Source organism: Caloenas nicobarica, chromosome 2, assembly GCF_036013445.1.
Source record: "Caloenas nicobarica isolate bCalNic1 chromosome 2, bCalNic1.hap1, whole genome shotgun sequence".
NCBI lineage: Eukaryota > Metazoa > Chordata > Aves > Columbiformes > Columbidae > Caloenas > Caloenas nicobarica.
Genome location: NC_088246.1, coordinates 45,170,371 through 45,190,230, shown reverse-complemented (window position 1 = coordinate 45,190,230; position 19,860 = coordinate 45,170,371). Strand labels below are relative to the sequence as shown.

Sequence of the window (19,860 nt, the reverse complement as noted above, 5' to 3'; positions counted from 1 at the left end):
TCCTGCATAAACAAGACAAGCACACAATAAGACCCCTAACACAATATCCTGGAGTGAGGCATTATCGAGCCAGATCTTCAGTTTCCTTTAGCTCAGGAAAGAAACTCAAGCAACTGCAAGACCCAGATATTAATAATCAGACAAACTCCCAAATGTTTGTTTTCTTATTTTTAAGTAAATTTTATAGGTTTAAAATCCAGAACTTTCCACATTGCCAGACCAAAAATTATTTTCATTTTAAGCTTATTCAGTGTGTAAAATATACTCAAGTGACGCTGGCAGGCAAAAGCATACAGTCTTCATACAGACCACGAATTTAAAACAAACCATTGTAAACACACTTTTGACATGCCTACAACTCAAAATAGCTTTAGGAATTCCAGACATTGAGTTTTCCTGCCAAGAGAGTTTGAGAAAGCAGTCTTGGCTTAGTCCGTTAGTGCTTTACTGATGGGCAGGGAGAATTTGTGATGTGCAGACTGTTGTTAGGTAGAAGCCTGCAGACACTGAATCTGCAAAGGCTGAGCCACCAATTTTGCAAGTCTTGAACCATTTCAGGAGGTTACAGAGGAAATACTGAAAGAGGAAAAACATGCCCAACTGGTAAAAGAGCAATGGTCTAATTTCAAGACTCCGTGCTAGATCACCACAGTGCAAATCACAGAATGGTTGGGGCTGGAAGGGACCTCTGGAGATCATTTAGTCCAACCCACCTGCTAAAGCAGGTTCACCCAGAGCAGATCACACAGGAATGTGTCCAGGCGGGTTCTGAATGTCTCCAGAGAAGGAGATTCTACAGCCTCTCTGAGCAGCATGTTCCAGTGCTCTGGCACCCTCAAAGTAAAGATTCAGATGGAACCTCCTGTGCTTCAGTCTGTCCCCGTTGCCCCACACCCTATCATTGGGCACCACTGAAAGGAGTCTGGTCCCATCCTCTTGACACCCACCCTGGAGATATTTATAAACATTGATGAGATCCCCTCTCAGACTTCTCTTCTCCAGGCTGAACAGACCCAGCCCTCTTAGTCTCTCCTCATAAGAAATGTGCTCTAGGCCCCTAATCATCTTCATAGCCCGCTGCTGGCCTCCCTCCAGTAATTCCTCATCCTTCTTAAACTGGGGAGCCCAGAACTGGACACAGTACTCCAGATGAGGCCTCACCGGGGCAGAGTAGAGGGGGAGCCTTTGAACTGTCCCCCAGGTCAAACTTGGAAACCATGACCAAAGGCCTATATATAGAACAGAGAAAGAAAGTCAAGAGACAGCAGCCTGCAGATCCAGCGCTTCACTCCAGAACAGTTGTACTGTGAGTCATTATAGCAAGAGATTATCCTACAATCATCTTAGAATCAAAGAGAATTCAGTGAAGAGACCTCAACTGTGCATGTCAACAAGTTTGGAAATATGGATGCTTCCTTAACCAAAGCCTAAGCCACTCTGTTCATTCCAAGACCAGTAAAAGCAAAGCTGGGTAAAACAAGGACTTTGGTTTACAATGGCCAACAAAGCAACTTGGGTAGAAAAGTGAAGTTAGAGGAGATGAATTGCAAAGGGTAACTGGGGATGTGAGAGGTTAAGCTCTTAGTGAAACAGACTTCTTGGTACAAAATTTACCTTCCACACAGGAGTTTCACTTCTATAGAGGCTAAATGCTGGAGCAGAAGTTAGGAAGGACCCTTGGTCTTCTCACACAAACTGAGGAGAAAACTTCTCTGGAAGAAACCCTGCACTTTATGTGTAGTGGAGTAAGTGTTCACATACCTAAAGGCTGATAGCCAACTTTCACTCGGCCATACCAGCTGTGACGGAGCTTTTTCAACTCTTCTCTATCATGCAGCGGGAAAATCTGAACTAGAATACCATTGGTCAATAATCTTCTCACTAGAAGGAAGAAAATTTTTAAAAGGTACCTATTATCCCCTCAACAGACAGTGAAGTTGATATAAGCAAACATTTTACGCTATGTGCTTAGCAAGCCTAAAGTTCTCTTGAAATAAATTTAGCATTTAAACCCTAAAACCAAATAAATGGTCTGCATGTTATTTAAAAATTATTCATTATAGCGAGCAGTTCTACCTATTCCTACAAAGACTGTGCTGTCCACTGGAAGAGAAAGAGTAGCTTTTTATATCTCTTAACTGTTCCATAGTTTTGCAATATAATCAGTTGTAGCTTGAATGACACAAAGTGCTATGGGTCAGAACTGAAATGCCATGTGTAGCTTCGTGGGGAAAGGTCTGGCTCTTGCACATGAGCAAAGAAAGGCATAACAAATCAAACTGACATAGCAAAACCAAAACAAGACACTAAATTGAAGACCCATTGTTGAATTAATTACGGGAAAGATACTAAAAACATTTTTGAATTATCAATTTGCACTACTTCATAAATTACAACACTTCTTCATTGCAAACAAATGAAATATTCCACAATTTGTATTTAACTTCGTTATGGAAAGCAACAGTACCTGTGTGCACAAACAGTTAAACTGCTCTGGAAGTTACAACCATATAAATATTTTAAAAGATAATAAATGCAAAAACAGGAGAGGGGAAGCACTGGAAGTTATGTGATAGTTTTTCTACCATTTCCCATCAGCATCTACTTGACATAACTAGAAGAATACCTTAGCTATATAAAAAAATTACCAATATAAACTCAGCTGGCATCTACATTTATTTATATTTCTTGAACCACTGATACACACAGATCTCTTTCATTGATGACCAACAGGAATGAATAAAGACACTTATTAAAAGGACATATAAACTTGAACATAAATTCTAAGAAACTGCAGCACCTCTGCCAATGAACTAGTTCCGGCTACCATAAAAATAGCATTAGTTCTCATTGCTTCTTTCTGCCATGAAAAGGAAGAGCTCTTGAAGCAAAGAGGAGGATAAATGAAATCAAATTAATGAAATAAAGCTTCCTTCATACTGTGAAATTTATAGCTCTGGAACACTGTTACTCATTCCAGTATTTTTATACAGAGACAATCCAAGTATATAATTACATAATTTTTTAAAAGCAAATATTTTGGTACTAATTATAAAAATAATGGATGACATCAATATACATGAAAATTATTCAACGGAAAATAGCATAAGGCCAGAGTCTCAGGCTCACAGAAAGACGCAGGATGAAAGGCCCTCTGGAAGTCATCTGGTCCAACTTTCCACTCGAATTCAGTCCAGCTTAAATCATGCTGCTCAGGGCCTTGTCTAGTGAAGATCTAGAAGTCTCCCAGTCCCTCAGTTACCACAGTTTTTCTAAAACACTCCTCCAGTGTTTGATCACCCTCATTGTGAAAAACATTTTCTCAATATCTACTCAGAATTTCTCTTGTTGCACCACGCATCCATTTCCTCTTGTCCTATCACTGTGGAGCGGCGAGAAAACAAAGTTGATTAAAACTAGTGGGGGGCTTTGATGTCTGAAGGATTTCTCTCCACTGCAGGAAAATTAAGTTTTTTTCACCATGAACACTACCCTACATCAACACAGTGAGTTTCAGGCAACAAACTACATTGCTTACCAATTGATTTTCCTGGATACAGTTTTGCCTGAGGATATCCAGGGATCATTTTTTCATCTTTAGCTCTCAAATTTTCGAGTTCATGTTTGATGATATATTGACATTCTGCGATCGTAAGGAAATTGTGATTGTCATCTAAATCAAAAAGAAATTAGCATGAAATTGTGTGGCATAGGAAGACAATCTTGGCAGCAAATAACTATCAAAAATTATCAGAATCAGAAAAAAAAAAGTTAAAATTACTGGCAACCAATATACATTAGCAAAAACTCTACTTTTTAAAATAAACATATGGGAAGTTTTTTCTAGCTGGCACATGTTGGCCACTGCATTTTTTTACTACCCAGGTGAACTAAGAGAACAAATCACTCAAGAGACCAAGACATTCCCAAAGTACTAATTGCTGGAGGCTGGAATAGTCTACCAGCAAGTACTACATACTCCTGTCCTAAGACTCCTACTTAGGCACCCACCATTTGTCAGTCTCAGAATCTCCGTACCCCTTTCCGCCATACAGTTCCTGAAGTATTTTCATAATGAAAAACAGCACGATGTCAGGACCAATCTCTCTTTCAGTAAGCATTTCACACCAAATATCACAGTACTTTGCTCTTTATTGCCCATAGAAGATAATGATAAGCCATTTCAGACAATTAGTTCTGATAAAAATATAGAAATAAGGTAAAACAATCCAAAAATCCCAAATTTTGAAGAGCTAGAGCAACAAACCTATAGTCAACCCCACCAATTTATCATTAAGGAAACAGAGCCCAGTTTCCTTGAGATAAAAACCAATTGATTATTTTTCCCCTTATGAATAAGAGAGTATAGTGACAGCCCTAAGTACACTAAGAAGACAAAACAGCAACAAATCTCTAATACAAAGAATAAGAATATAGTATCAATTAAATTAAGGAACTAGAAATATTAGTAAGACAACAAAGGCTGAAGGGTTTCTTTCGTAGGTGATACATTTTTCACCTCATCTATACATGGTCAATTATTTTATCCTCTGATCAGATGACATTAGTCTTCTAAAAAAGAAAAAAAAAGGCCAGGAGATATAGCAAAAATTATCTCTTAGATTGACAGTAGCTGGAGTTCCAGCTGCTACTAGGGAATCTGTTAGCAATGACAGTCAAATTAGCATTAAGAATGTAAAGCATAAAAGAAACAGAAATGGCACCTTTGCAATTGACAATTCTTCTCAAGGCCTCCTAATTTTACGAAAACTAAGTCACAAAAGAAAAGACACTGCAACAGTTATTGTACGCATCAGCAGTGTTGAATAAACTGGCATCAAAGAAACAACATAACTCAATTTTATTATTGTTTCAGACAGACCCAAGAATCTTTATATTGAAAATGCGGTGAATGGCATCACTGAAACAGATACATGAAAAGTATCAGCAAGACTAAGCTGGAACTCCTATATTTACCTAGAGAACAAAATGAGTTCTGCAACTGCTGGGAGGTTAAATACCTTACAGGTAGTATATTCAAAATAAAATGTTACCTTGTTGGAATCTCCTCAAAATAAAAGAGGAAATGTAGTAATTTCACTAGTCACACCCAAATTCCATTGAATGGGCTCTACAGTGTTATTTAATGATTTAATTATGTTTGATGTGTAAATATAATAGAGCAAAATATTTCTATTTTCTCCAGCTAATTATAAGACAATAAGCCTCTAAACTGGTTCACAGATGTTAATAAGAAATTAAATTGGTACGTTGGTTCATAACATTGATTGTTAATCCTGCACTCATGCTTACCAACTATTTTTTCTTGTCTTATTTTCAACAAAAATCTTTCACACAGATAAGAGTCTATTTGGAGCATACAAAAATATAAAGTAAAACACAAGCAAAAAGTAAAAGACTTGTGGAAAAAAAAAAAACATTATATGATCTGAATTTCCATAGGTAAAAATGGGTATTTTTTTCATGGCTTGTTTTTCGTATTTCTGTTCACTGTTACCATTCCAAGGAATAGAAAGGTTGTGAAAGATTTAATGCTGTAGTTGGTTATTATCTTTAGCCACAGCTTTGCAATGACAAAGAGCCCTAAAATTACTTACCTGCAAAGTCTTTGAAAGTTTTTCTACTGCTGTATGTAAAAGTTCTCATTGAGTTATCATTACATTCCTTCACCAAACCCACAGTTTCAGCTCCCAGCAACAGTCTTAAGTGGGAAGCTCCAACTAGATAAATATTTTCTTCTCCATTTTCTGTGCCCAATGGTTTAACCAGCAGTTGTGCACCTTTAAATTACAAAAACGCAAAATAAGGAAGAAAAAAATATAAAAATTATGTCTCAAGAACTTAGTATTTAGCATCCATAATATTGGACCTAGTTATCAGGAGCACTGAAGCTGCATCTTTTTAAGGGTACGAAGAATTAAGGCTTCGACAGCATCTGACGTGTGGTGTGCAGAATCTTGCTGGGTCACCCCCTGATTTAGCCCTGCTCCTGTGGAAGTGCTCACAGACAGTGAACCAGAACAATGGGGACAACCTTGATCTACTGCTGCCACGCTCACACCACACACGCAACCAGTGGTTCTGCAAACAGTCCCACTCATTTTAAGGGGACTAGACTTTTGAAGCAGAAATATCCTTGACTTATCTAACAGAGGCTTAAAAGCTAGTGTGTAGTCACAAAGCCAACAGCCACTGAAATATTACTGATCACAAGACATAAGCCAAAACAGCCATAAATAATGCCTTTCTAAAAAGTCTACGGAATTACAAATCAATTAGCCTAAATTCAATTCCTGGAAATATATTGGAACAAGTAATGAAATATTGTCTTTGAAAGAGCCTACAAGCTAGCAAAAAGATAATTAAAATACAACATGAATTTATCAAGATTAAATTGCTTCCTGCAAACTTCACTTTGTTCTACAACATGGTGCAAGTCTTGTGCATAGGATAGGAGATGTGATGCATCTTCATTTTGGCAAGGCTTACAATGTTCTCATAAGCAAAAAGAGAAACATGCTCTGGACAATTAATGTAAAAACTGATGTCAAAACTATGTTCACAGACAGGTTATCAGGGTGTCACCACAAAATCTGAAGGATTCTAGAGTTCAGCAGGTGACTTTAAACCAATATTTTCATTAATAACTGGGTTAACAGGGTTCAGTTATCACATTTCCATGACACCAGCACAAAGCTCTACTCTTACAGAAAATTAAGAACATTCGAAAATGTGAAACGGAGTGGGATTGGCTAAACAACAATTAAACCACAATTACCTGAAAAACTCATTTCTGTATATCTTCATATTTTTATGACAGTAAATTCCATTTCAAAGTGTTACAGAAGGTCATACTGTACTCACCTCCGTTTGCTTTTTTGTCCACAATTCGTTTGGTGAACCATTCTATGGTTTCCTCTTTGGTGCCTTTTGCAAGCTCAATTACTACCAGAGGCCTGAAGTTAGGCTCAACAGTATCCAAGAAAGACCAGCTTTCTGCCATCTTTTGAGAGCTTGCTAAGCACAAAAACAAAACAAAAATGTTAAAAAAATATCTGATATCAACCAAAAAACCACAAACTTTACTACAGTGAGTTGCATATGTCTGTGCTTAGCAAAGTGGCAGGTGCCCATTGAAAAGAGCAGTTTGAGTCACCTCTCCACTTGTCACTTAGTAAGTAGCTACCAGTCTTTGGTGGCATTTATGTCCTGCTCTCTAAGTAGGAAAATTGTTGTTGCTATGTATAGCATAGTAGTAGTTATAAGAAAGCAAATATATTAAAACAAGGTAATAAGAAGAAACTATCATCGAACAACAGCTTGCAACTTCCTATAGTGTTATTTGTCAGCAAATGAAAATATTAACAGAGGAGAATATTAGTCAAACAGATAACTAAAACCAATAAGCTTCTCCTGTTAAGAGTGTGCACATTATGCGCTTATGGAGGAGCCTTCTCAGTTAATCTTGTGAAGCTTTAATCGTACCAAGGAAACTTATACCGCCTTGGATAGGTGAGCAGGACACCTATCATATAGATAGGCAAATTATGCACAAAGCACTTAAATGACTTGTTGAAAGACGAAGCATTCTGTGCAAAGTCCAGCTGCAAAATGTTGAGCATCAGCATAGCTTCATATGAAAATAATCCAAATGATCTAAGTGAACCTTGACAGAATCATTTAGGCTGGAAAAAAGATCATTGAGTCCAATGAGTCCAACCATTAACCTAGCACTGCCAAGTCCACCACTAAACCACATCCCTAAGCACCACACCTACACATGTTTAACACACCTCCAGGGATGGTGACTCCACCACTTCCCTGGGCAGGCTGTTCCAATGCCTGACAACTCTTTCCATGAATAAGCTTTTCCTAATATCCAATCTAAAACTCCCCTGGTGTAACTTGAGGCCATTTCCTCTCATCCTATTGTTTGCTACTCAGGAGAAGAGACCAACATCCTCCGTGCTACAACCTCCTTTCAGGTGGTTGCGGAGAGTGATAAAGCCTCCCTTCAGTCTCCTCCTCTCCAGGCTAAACAGCCCCAGTTCCTTCAGCCGCTCCTCTTAAGTCTTGCTGACCTTGTGCCTTCATCTTTTACATAAATAATTCCACAGGAATCATTATATCATGTTTCATAAAGACCTTAAGAGGTGTTGATATAAAAAGATAAATCAGGTAACTAACCTACTCAGTTAAAAAAAATATAAACCCAACCAAAAACCTACCACAGACTGAATTTACTGAATTTAAAACTGAGAGGAAGGTTTGGGGTTGTTGGTTGGTTGGTTGGTTTTTATTAATGACTTCACTGAAGAAAGGATTTTACCCACTGTCTGCAAGCATTTTCCCCCTTCCTGTTCAAAGGCTGAAATGACTTAATTTCTAAGTTGTTCTAGGGATGCAGCTCAGCTTTTATGACAGTTAAGCTCGTGTGACGCACAGAAAAAATCACAATCTCCGTTATTTCATATAAATTATGCTACAAAATACCGTGATACTGTAAACACATGCATATCATAATAAACAAGTCTATTTGCTTTTGACTGGCAAAAAAACCCTTTCAAGCCAAATTTCAATGCAGCGTTCAGTTAGTTTCACTTGCCAGTTCACATGCACACAATTTTGCAGCGTTGAGATCTACAGCTCTGAATCCAAGTATTTAAAGACATTTTAGATGCAAATCCGCGCAAGCAGACTGAGTCGGACAAAGGAAAACATAATCTGCAATTACGCACTGTAACTGTGATTGTCAATGACTGGCTACACTGTCTTGACAAGTCACTCCACCTTATTGCATCACTTTCCACGAGTTTTATTTAAAAAAAATAAAAAGATAATGCCTGTTACATCATCCACATTGGAACTTCAATGGAATTTAAAGAATGAAAAGCACTATAGTTATTGCTAGTTAACTGGTCTCTAAGGTGATACAGTTATCTTTTAAAAATGGCCTTTGTATAAACAGCGTGCTACTCAGTAAACTTGGCTCCTGCCATTTATTCAGAATCATTGTGCTTGGCATGGTGACCAAGATTTGTTACTTTTAGGCTTATTGCTACTGAAACCTAGGACAGGGCTGAAGCAGTGTTCCAGCCTGCGTTTGTGACTTCCTACACCACAGAGCAGCCAGTTCAACGCCTGCCACGGACCCAGTGGGATGCACCTTGGCCTCTCCTTTCATACCTTTCGCACGGCGTCACTTACGGCACACCCATAAGCGTGGGGAACAGAGACAAAAGGAATTCTGGCCTCTACAATCCGCTGCCGAGCCACGAAGCCGCTGGGTGGCTGCCCAGGGCAGCGCCCGAGCCCGCGCAGCCCTCAGGGCGGAGGGAGCTGCGGCCCCTTTCCCAGAGGCACGGTGGCGGTGCGGGGCTGCGGCACACACGCAGCCCGGCGACCCCGGGCAGCCGGGAGCGGCGGCGCTCCTCGCCGTGACCGCTTTGAGGCGACCCATAGCGGCGCCCTCCCGCTGCCAGGCTGCCCCTTGCGCTCGTTTTACAGCAACGGGCCGAGCGGGGCGCTCAGAGGCCCGGGCGCGCCCCCCGCGGTGACCCGCTCCCTCAGGCCGGGCCGCGCGCCGCCGCCTCAGAACGCGTCGCGGCCGCACGAGGCGGGCACGAGCCCGAGCGCCGCTCCGCGCCGGCGGGGGCGGGGGGAGGGTGCCCGGAGCTGCGGCGGGCACCGCGCCGGGAACAGGCCAGCGCCCGCAGCTCAGCCGCTTCCAAGCCCGGCCCAGAGCCTCCGGGCCCGGCACCCTCCCCATCCTGGTGAGCGTGCCGGTGCGGTGAGGGGCGGCTGGGCGCCGGCTGCGCGCCACAGCGGGGAAGGCCGGGGTGGGCGGGCGGGCGGGGGGGAGGCTCCTCCCCTAACGGCGAGAGCCCCTTCCCGTTGGGTGACGGCCACCCACTCCCCCACTCACCGCCGGCTGCCGGCTCCATATCCGCAGGGCAGGGCGGGAGGCGTGCCGCGGCCGCAGGCAGCCCGGCGCGGGCAGGAGGCGCGCCGGAGAGACCCAACGTGCCACCGCCCCGCGGCTGCCGATGCCCACGCCCCTCCGCCCCGTGACCACGCCCCTCCGCCCCGTGACCACGCCCCCCACGCCTGCTCTCCTACTCCCATTGGCCGAGGGCGGTGCTGCCCCGCCCCGTTCACACGCTAGCTGGGCAAGCGCGAGCCGCCGGAGGCGGGGCTTCGAGCGTTGGCCGGGGAGCCTGGCGGTCGCGGGTGTGAGCGGCTCAGTACGTCGGCGTCTCTCTGTCCCTTGTGTCATAATGCTTTCAAAATTATTTTATTACAGTGTTTTATCTACACTGTTGTGGACCGCGAGCTCTCGCTTCATCCTCTTTTTTTTTTTGCACCTTTCCCTTGTGTTGTCTCCTGTCAGGCCAAGTCTCCTGGAGCTTGATCTAAAACCCCCACACTTCAGCTGGGTTAGTTTTATGTCTGAGCATCATCTTCTACAGGCAAAAGAGGACATTTTTGCACTTTGATGCCAAGATTTTTGTAGAGCCTATGTTTGCACACACCCATTTGTAGCTGAGAAGAGCAAAATGTGACTGCAGAATGGGGATGGCCGTGCTGGGCTCGTGGAATTTTTTTTTTAAACTAGGTCCTCCAAATATTTTTTGTGTTGGACAATATTAAGGCCTTCAGTATTACCCATCAGTTGAACCTACAGATGTGGACAGTGCATACAGATCCAAAATGATTACAGAAACTGCCCTTCACAGCTTGAGAGGCATCGGCTGGGAGTTGCAGAGTGTTTTTGCTTGTGGTTTATGCCAAGTAAGCATGGTGCACATTGCCCAGCAGCAAATGGCTCTGAGCTATTAAGAGTGGATTCATAATGGCTTACCGGCTGGGACTCACGCAAACCAGTTGGACCCAAGGCAACTTCATTTCGGGTTCTCCACTGGAACTGGGGACTGACCACAGGAATAAGCCCCTCAGCCTTAAGAGGTTTTTTGGAGCCAATGTTAAGACCCCATACAGAACACAACAGCTGCCAGAGGGTAAGCTTTATCCTTCCTCTAGCATCTGGCTGTAGTTCAACATGCACACTTCATCATATTTGGAAATAGTGATTTAAGATTTGTAGATTTTACAGTGAAAAGTTTGGGTCGTATTCTGTAGCCGGTATAAAGTACGGGTTTCTGTGATGACTTTTTCTACTATTTATAGCCAATAAAACAGTGAGGGACTAGGGCACCCCCAAAAATGGAGAAATGTGAGTACTTGAAATGCAGGTACTACAGACTGCAGTGGAGAATTGCAGACAGTCTGTACCAGCTAGTTTGGGCAGAATGTATTAGTCAGACTTCTTAAACTGTGTCTCAGTCTTGTCCAGTTCCCTGTGGCCTAACCATATAGTTATTCACCTCTGAGTATCTCTGACTGCGAAAACTCTCAGATCCTGAAGAGATAACACGTCAATAACAGACATGGGCTTAACAAAAGGAGGTTTTAGACACAGTTTATTCTTATGTATGTTGGAAGTCTCCAGTTATGATGCATCTTGTGAGCATCCACGATGTCTTCATTGGCTTTGGTCTCTGTCTTTTAGGACGCTTCTTGGCCTGACATCTTCATTCTGCTTGTGGTTTACAAAAAATCCTTTTAAAACAATCTCTGACACCTTCTGAGCTTTCAGTGGGGACTTGCCATTATCCAACTACTTCGGCCTCATGCAAGGAGTCATTCAAGATCAATGTCTGTTCCAGTATCAAATTCATTGTTCTACTGGATAGAGTCATTTAATGTCAATATTCCTTGATGAGACTGTCACATTTCCTCAATGTATTCTATCCACTAGGTGTCACATTTTTGCTATGCAATGAATTCTTAACTGTTACACTCTCATTTTCTTTCTAAAAGGTTTGCATTTTGCTAGCCATCAGTAAAGGTTAGCACATAATCCCATGTTCATGAAATCGAAATAGGATTCATAAGTAGACGATGGATGTGTCTACAAAGAGATCTGCATACAGATATACTGTTGGCACAGTGGAAACAGTCTCACCATGATGGCAAAAAGTAAAGTACCTTGTGCCAAACACAGTGTTATAGTGACTAGAAATCTTCCATTAAGAGGATTAGCTAATTGAAAGATGGATCAGGTGTGCCCACCCTAAATTGCAAACTGCACTATCACTCTAGCTAAATATAAATCCCAAGCTTGTATGCATTTGTGACTGTAGTCCAGTCTTGTGGTTCTGTTAGCTGATTATAAACATTTTCATGGTCAGTCTCTGTCATTCACAATGCAGACTGTATCCAGAGCATAATAAATGAACTGTAGTAAGGCAAGAAAAGAAAAAAAAAAGAGAGAGAAAAAAGAATCTGTCAAAATTTCTAGAGCAGAGGATTTTTTTATTCTGTGATTAACACTCTTCTCCCTGGACTAATGACTGCTACAGTACTTAACTGAATTAACAAGCCACTAGCATGCTGTGAAGTGACATTCTCTTTTACACCTGTTTGAAACTCAGCTCACATTTTGGGTATAGTTCAATGTCTAGCTGAGCCCATCCAGCATCTCACTCCTACTAAAAGGGTGAGATCCAGCTCCCTGTCCACCATTACCATTTCCCTCTCCCTGTGCCCTCATTGCCAGCTCTAAGGCTCTGCCCCAGGCTTGCACCAGCTCTGGCACTCACCAGGTCCTTCTCCGAGACCATTCAGATTACCAGCTCCACAGAAAACTACCTCATTTTGGCTGGTTTTATCTTGTTCTATTTTAGTGATTTAAATAAACTCAGAGAAAGGCAAGATAAGATCAAGAGCTGGCACAAGGTAAGCACCTTTTCATACAGCAGACATTATTAATTCAAATGCACATAGACATACAGCTGGTATGACAACTTACGTTATATAGTCACATAAACGAGATTAATATTGGCTCTTATCTGAAGTCACACATAATAGTAATCATTCTCTTAAGATTTACCTTTACCTAGGTTTTGAGGCATACTGGAGCATTGTGTTATCGTAAAATTAAGGAGCAATTAACAGTAAAATATGCTTTTCATTCACAAGATGACGAGATATTGGTTTGAGGGTAAAATTAAGGACGGGGAACCTAAAGTTTAAAGCTAACATATTAATTACATTAAAATTTTTGTAATTAAATTTAAGTTGATACATTTGTCAGAGTAAGATACAGTGATATTTTACCAATCTTCAATTGTGGTTTTGATCAGATTATACAGGATTATAGAGGATCTTTCCAACAGTGTAATAAACATTACTAAAATGTTTTTACATTCCTGCAAATGGACGGGAAATTATTTTTGAGTCACATCTGGCATAATTTTTACATCCTGCCAGGAATTTTCACATAAGTGTGTTCAGGCAGTCCAAGCATTGTTGGGGTCAAAATGTGGAAGCTTTGATTCATAAACACTAAGCAATGAAGCTGATCAGTTTTAATCTGTAAGGAACCAGGAAGACACATCTCTTCCATTTCACACTGTGTCTAGCTGATTAGAAACATCTAGTTTTATCTCAGGTATCTATTTCCAAATTAGGTCATTAAAAAGCATAACACCCTGTCCTGTAAACAAAACAGAAACATCATAAAAAGGAGAGGGTCAGCCTGCCTAAACCTGGAAGAGGTGAGAGAAACCACTTTCAAATTATTATCCAGAAGGAGCAGGGAAAAGGTAAAACATCTGCATAAGACATTAATCATCATTTATACATGAATTAAAGGAAAGTGAATTAAAAGTCATCAAGGCCAACAGTATCCTGGCTTGTATTAGAAATAGTATGCCCATCAGGACTAAGGAAGTGATTGTCCCGCTGTACTCAGCAGGGAGACCTTATCACTCTCTACAACTACCTGAGAGGAGGTTGTAGCGAGGCAGGTGTTGGTCTCTTCTCCCCAGTAATAAGTGGTAGGATGAGAGGAAATGGCCTCAAGTTGCACCAGAGGAGGTTTAGATTGGATATTAGGAACAACTTCTTCACCGAAAGGGTTGTCAGGCTTTGGAACAGGCTGCCCAGGGAAGTGGTTGAGTGACCATCCCTGGAGGTATTTAGAAGATATGCAGATGTGGCACTTAGGGACATGGTTTAATTTTGGACTTGGCAGTGCTAGGTAACAGTTGGACTCGATGATCTTAAAGGTCTTTTGCAACCTAAATGATTCTATGATTCAAAGTTCATTCCACCTGGGCAGAACATACTTGGTTTATTTGTTAGTCCAAGGCTAGCAACAGTACTGCACAGTCAATTAGTTAATTGCTATGAGTTATTAGATAGCAGAATTTTACATGTTCTAACAAAAAGTGCAGAGACTGGATTCATCAGTAGCCATGATGGGGCTGTGCCTCACAGAGGTCCCTGACTGCACCATCTGATGCAGCCTTTCAGTAGATTGTGTTTTTCGAAGAGCTGTTTTAATAATACCTCTGCCCAGATTTCAGAAGTGAAGGAGGATTACACTAACTTCTAGCTAGCCTGCTAAATTATGATCAAAGCAGAAAGAGCTTAACAAAGGTTTGGGAAAGGCAAGTTTAGGAATTTAGCATTCCAGCCACTACCTTCAAAATAATATTCACTGAAGATAAGGACGTGATAAATTCCCTTACAGTCCTGCTCGGAGGGCTCTGAATTATTAATGGGGATGGGTGTAGGAGGCCTGAAGAAGTTAATTATTCCAGTTGTCTTTCACCCGTTGTGCCTGAATTCAGCTGCTGTTCAGCTGCTGGACAGCTGCAGCATGAGGCTTTAAGGCAAACTAAAATTAGAGAGCAGGAATACTATCAGCCCTTCCAAACTACACCAAATGTGCACATGGTGGTTTTTATTGTGCTTCATAAAATATTTCATGTGTTCTTACAGACAACTTCATGAAAGTACCTATATAAAATGCAGATAGCACATATTCACTTTATACAGTCCATTTTACTCTAACTTTTAAGTAACTTGAAGCATAACTTGGGAGCTGGTCTTTTTGGAGCCCTTGGTTATGAAAAGATGAGTTGTGTAAGTTTTTCTAGCTGATTCTTCAAACTGTCATAAAGTGATTTCTCTAGGGAAATACATTGGCTTATACAGTTAGGCAAGGGCTGTAGCACTGGCATTCTGCTGGCAAAACAATCATAGATTTGACAGCTGTCCAACGTTTTAAATCTAAACACTTCACGATCTGTTTTCCTTTCATACAGTATACACTGTTAGGTTGTATGATACATTTGCAGGTCTGTATATAATTTCTTCATTTACTTACCATGCCTTAGTATGAATTGCGCATCTGTTCATTTGACTGTTCTCACTGCTGCTTGGAAAATGACAAAACTAGTTAAAACCATTAACTACAGGTATCCTATTTCTGTTAATTGCTGTTTCTGGGAGCCCAAGCTTGTCGTCATTGCTGATGTCAGTCTAGTTTACATACGACATCTACATACTCAGAAACAGAGCTTCCACTTCATTTTCAGACGACCTCCAATTGATGCATACAGGTAGCTACTCATCCAGAACTCCAAAACAGAAATAAAAATGGCAAGCCTTGAATAAATCACTCTTATATTTTTGACCAAAATATAAATGTGATCACTGGACTTTGCAAAATTATGCAGCTTGGCCCCTTATAAACCAACAACACCAAGAACAAAATATTGAACTCATGAAAATAGGGTCAATTGAAATAATCAGTGAAACACTGCAAAGCCATCACTAAAGTCCTACTAGCTGTTAAAGAAAAATTGGATGAGTCAAAAGAGAAAGTCTTTTGCTTGTGACCTCTTCTACAGGGCTGGCAAGCACTGTGCTGATAGAACAAAGAGGTGTGCATATGCTATTGTTAAGAGACCGCATGTGCTGATCTAGTTCAACATGTACTTTTGGTACCTAGTTAATTCCTTCTTGAATGCAGAGTCTGGTATAGTTTTTCACCATCTGAGTCCACATGGGTCCCAGTGCTGTCATCAAATGTTCAGAGCATGGGGTAATAAAGATATATGGTATATTTTGTCAGTTCAGGGCAACACGAGACACTCTCAGTGAAACTGAGAAAATGTTTAACCTGACCTGTCTGCCATAGTCACACATTTAGAAATACCAGAGATGTAATGTTTGTAAACTTAAAGAAATTTTCTATAAAGTCTGACTTATTAGAGACTAGTATATTATCTTTGATTAATATCAAGTGGTCCACTTAAAATTTAGTACTATAAGTCTGTACAGAACACCTTTGATTTAATCAAGATCATTGAATTCGTCTTTTATTTTGTAATGTATAATTCTATAATCTGATTTGAAGCACACTCAGATGTATCAAACCTAATTTTAAAAAGACTTTATTTTAGTGAAAATCATCTCCAATCAGCAATTAGAAATGCAATGTGGTAGAGAACAGGAATTCTATTTCTGTTCTCCTCATTGAGTTCCTTCTGAAGCAGACATCTAGAGTTGGTGAAGATAGAATGGCAGAAGAGTGTAGTATTTGCCCCATTTTAAGCTGCAGAAGGGACTGCTTCTTTGTGCTAGTACTACAGTGAAATAAGCTAAGCAAAACACTAAATTAAAAAAGGATTCTCCATTCTTAATATCAAATGTCAAATCAAGTGAAAGTCAAGAAAGATTAACAATTTATATTGCCCTTAAAAATCTTTTTTCTGAGGCATCTGAAGTCACTAAAACCAGAGAACAGAATGCAAGTTCTGTTTGGGGTTTCTTTCTTTTTCAGGAAAAATAAAATTATATTTTGGTATTATGTTATATAACCAAGAGTCTGTGTTCACTTCAATTTTAATGAAAGTGACAGGTGTCTGGGTACAGACAATCTCAGTCCAGCCTGTGTGAGTGGATGTACTTAAAACTGTATGTGAGTCACAGTGCGTCCTGCTAGTATTGCATGTAAGGCCCTAGAACTCATGGGAACATCGTGCCTTTTATGTTACTGCAGTATTGGGGTGGATGGAGGCCCTACGTGAAGATGATGGATGACAGCTTCTCTCTTCTGTGTAGGGCCACGCATTGGAGGTGACAACCCTCGCCATATTGGGAAACGTGGCAAGAACACGCTCCCCCAGAGGTCACATAAAGTAGGCAGGCTCCCTGTGCTGGGACACACAACGTTGTGGTCCAGCAGTGCAGGCAGAGAGCACATTTTTTGGCTGTTGGAGACAGCCATAGCTTCTTCCCAGGCACATGAGACTAAAGACTCTGAGAGAAGCGGCAGTGCTATACTAATAGCATCAGCTCCCTGTACTACAGCAGGGAACTAGGTGGTGAAGACTGATGCTGAGATTGTGGGAGGATTAAATCCTCTATTGCTTTATTAAATCCACACCTGCAACAGTATCTATGACTCTCAACTGTGAGAGAACTCATCTGCTCTTTTGAACACCCTGGAAATGCTGGGAAATACTGGGTGACTGTCAGCACTCATTTGTGTTGTCACTCTGAAGCTGGTAGCTTACTAACAAAAGCATGAATAAGAAGCAGCTAAGCCAGCTTGTCTGAATCGAAATCCCACCTCCAGACTAAGTGAGATTGTTTCAGGTGACCACAAGTAGTCACCATGCCAGTGTAAGTGCACAAGTAACACACACAGTCAAGACACTCCCCCAGGCAGTTCCAAATGTCTGGGGGTAAGGGCTGAAAGGCTGCCCTTAGTGGTTTATGACAACGGTATAGAGAGTCGGTTATCCACATGCCAGATAGGTAGGACCTGCTGGAAATGAGGATCTTTGTGTGTCTAGAAATATGAATCTGTGCAACAACTGGTAGACCAGGCTGTTACGGGCCTGTTCCTGCTTAATATGGTTGTGTACTCTGAAACCACTGAGAATGTATGCAGCTGTGGAACTTTGTCAATTCAGAGAAGTCTGAAACTCACACTAACCTAGGTTTGAAACACTCTAATCTAAAACATGGATTTGAAACACTACAGTCTAAAACATTCTGGGCATTTAACATTCTTAGAAGCAGGGAGATTGGTAAATGGCAGAACTAGGGTAAGTACTGGCAATATTAGATGATGTAATTATAGTACCTCACCCTGACATAGTGTGCTGTAAGACTATAGATACAAGCATCGTCTAGCCAGAAGAAAGGCATGTGATGAATATACTGAAGTTTTCCATATCCCTTGCTTAGGCAACTGTTAATAGGAGGCAACACTGACTTATCAGATACATTTGATTTTTTCCTTAATCATGAGCAAAGTAATCAATCACACATCCCTTTCTGACATTTTTTAAGAGGACTTTAAGATTAAAAGATGAAACACATTTTGCCCTCAATGGACAACATTTGTGCCTCATTCAGTTAAACGGTCTTTCAAGACGTCTCAATGTACACCTGGGATTTTGTTGTATGACAAAAGTAATGTTATGTCATAAATACTAAGAAAAACAACATGATAAGTTTGCAAGAAATGTCAACATAGATTAAAAAAACGCAGAACTCTTGTGGTAAGATGTAGCATTGTTTGTACAATATTATTTTAATGATTTTCTGATTGACAGACATTTTGCAGATTATTCAAGATATTAATATCTTCTTGGATTTTGTTATATAGATCTACAACGTTTTGTTAAGTTTTTTTAATCTGTTACATGTAATTGTTGATTTAGTCACTACATGTCCTTATTCAACTCTCTGAGGGATGCAGTGGATAATAAAGCTAGTTCAACAGTTTGATTTTTTAATTTCAAAAGCTATATATATACATGTATTTGCTATTTTATATGTACATGTTTGGTACAGGACAATTTCAACAGCATCTGAACATATTGGAATAAGGAGGAAAATGGTAAAGAAATGATAGTTCCTTAAAAGACCAGGAGAAACAATATCTTAATATTTAACTGACCTTTATTAAAGTTTCTTCCATACTAGATACAAAAATTAAGTAAAAATGTAATCAAAGTAATGTACCCAGTACTGTAGTGTATACAGTGTGGAATCTATTCTTGCATAACTCATGCATACATGATTTTTTAATGTGACTTATTTGTACTGACTCCACTACCTTCAGGCCATGAAACTGAAGTATAAAATGTATATTTCTGGGGCTGTACATCAGTGTTCTGACACATCTAGGTGAGGAGCTGGTTCCCCAGATAGCTTCCTCCACACTTCTGTTACCTGAAGGAGTGTCAGCAAGAGTCTCTCAGGTGACCTTTCAGCTGCCACTCACAGAGTTCATCTGCATCATCTAGTGCCACTTGACACACTCTTGGGTATCACAGACACCTGCAGAGGGCTGCCAGATACACCACAAGACTGCTGATAGATCTGCAGCTTTCTGAAGTCACAGCTGGAGAACAGGAAAGATAGCAAGTAAAATGGTACTAGACAGCTATGTTAAGCAGCTTATTTAGCTTCTTGCTTCTTTAGTTAGGTGGGCACTTCATTCTTTTTCTTGAGAGAGCAGTGTTCCGCATCAGCCTTAAAAGCCAGCAGTTCCTTACACAAGAAATTACCCATCAAGAACATTATTATGTAAGCTATTCTCATTTTGATTGTTAACAAGCATATGCATTAATTTTCTTTCACACAGCCTACAGTAATGTGTTCATACAAGTAACATTTGCTAATACTGTTAATAAATGGAACATCCAAGTACTTAACTCATTTCAGGCATGTGCTTCCACAACATATCACCATCAATTACTGCTCTCTTCACAGAATTCCAACTCCTTGATTTCTATTATTTCTTCAGCAGTACAAACCATAATGAAACTTTGGGTGTGCCTACAAAGAAAATACACAGTATTAAACACATCAGTATGATTACTTAGCCACATAACAGTAAGCATATTGAATGCCTTGTCCAGAATAAACTTTGAAAGTTTTTCCTTTTTTCTCAGGATTGCT

At 40.6% G+C, this 19,860-nt stretch overlaps 1 protein-coding gene across 2 annotated transcripts in view; it reads right to left on the bottom strand.

Moving 5' to 3' along the window:
• The window catches only part of ANO10 (anoctamin 10), a 127,260-nt gene extending 117,179 nt beyond the window's left edge, over positions 1-10,081 (bottom strand). Inside the window, exons 1-5 of one of the 2 annotated variants that reach the window (XM_065629792.1) lie at positions 9,947-10,081; positions 6,886-7,038; positions 5,619-5,801; positions 3,539-3,673; positions 1,762-1,881 (exon numbers count right to left, since the gene is read on the bottom strand). In XM_065629792.1, coding sequence (XP_065485864.1) covers positions 1,762-1,881; positions 3,539-3,673; positions 5,619-5,801; positions 6,886-7,038; positions 9,947-9,965 — 610 coding nt within the window. In that variant the 5' untranslated portion in view covers positions 9,966-10,081. The remainder of the gene's footprint in view (positions 1-1,761; positions 1,882-3,538; positions 3,674-5,618; positions 5,802-6,885; positions 7,039-9,946) is intronic. The other variant, XM_065629793.1, reaches the window with a different exon arrangement.
• Positions 10,082-19,860: the final 9,779 nt, after the last annotated feature.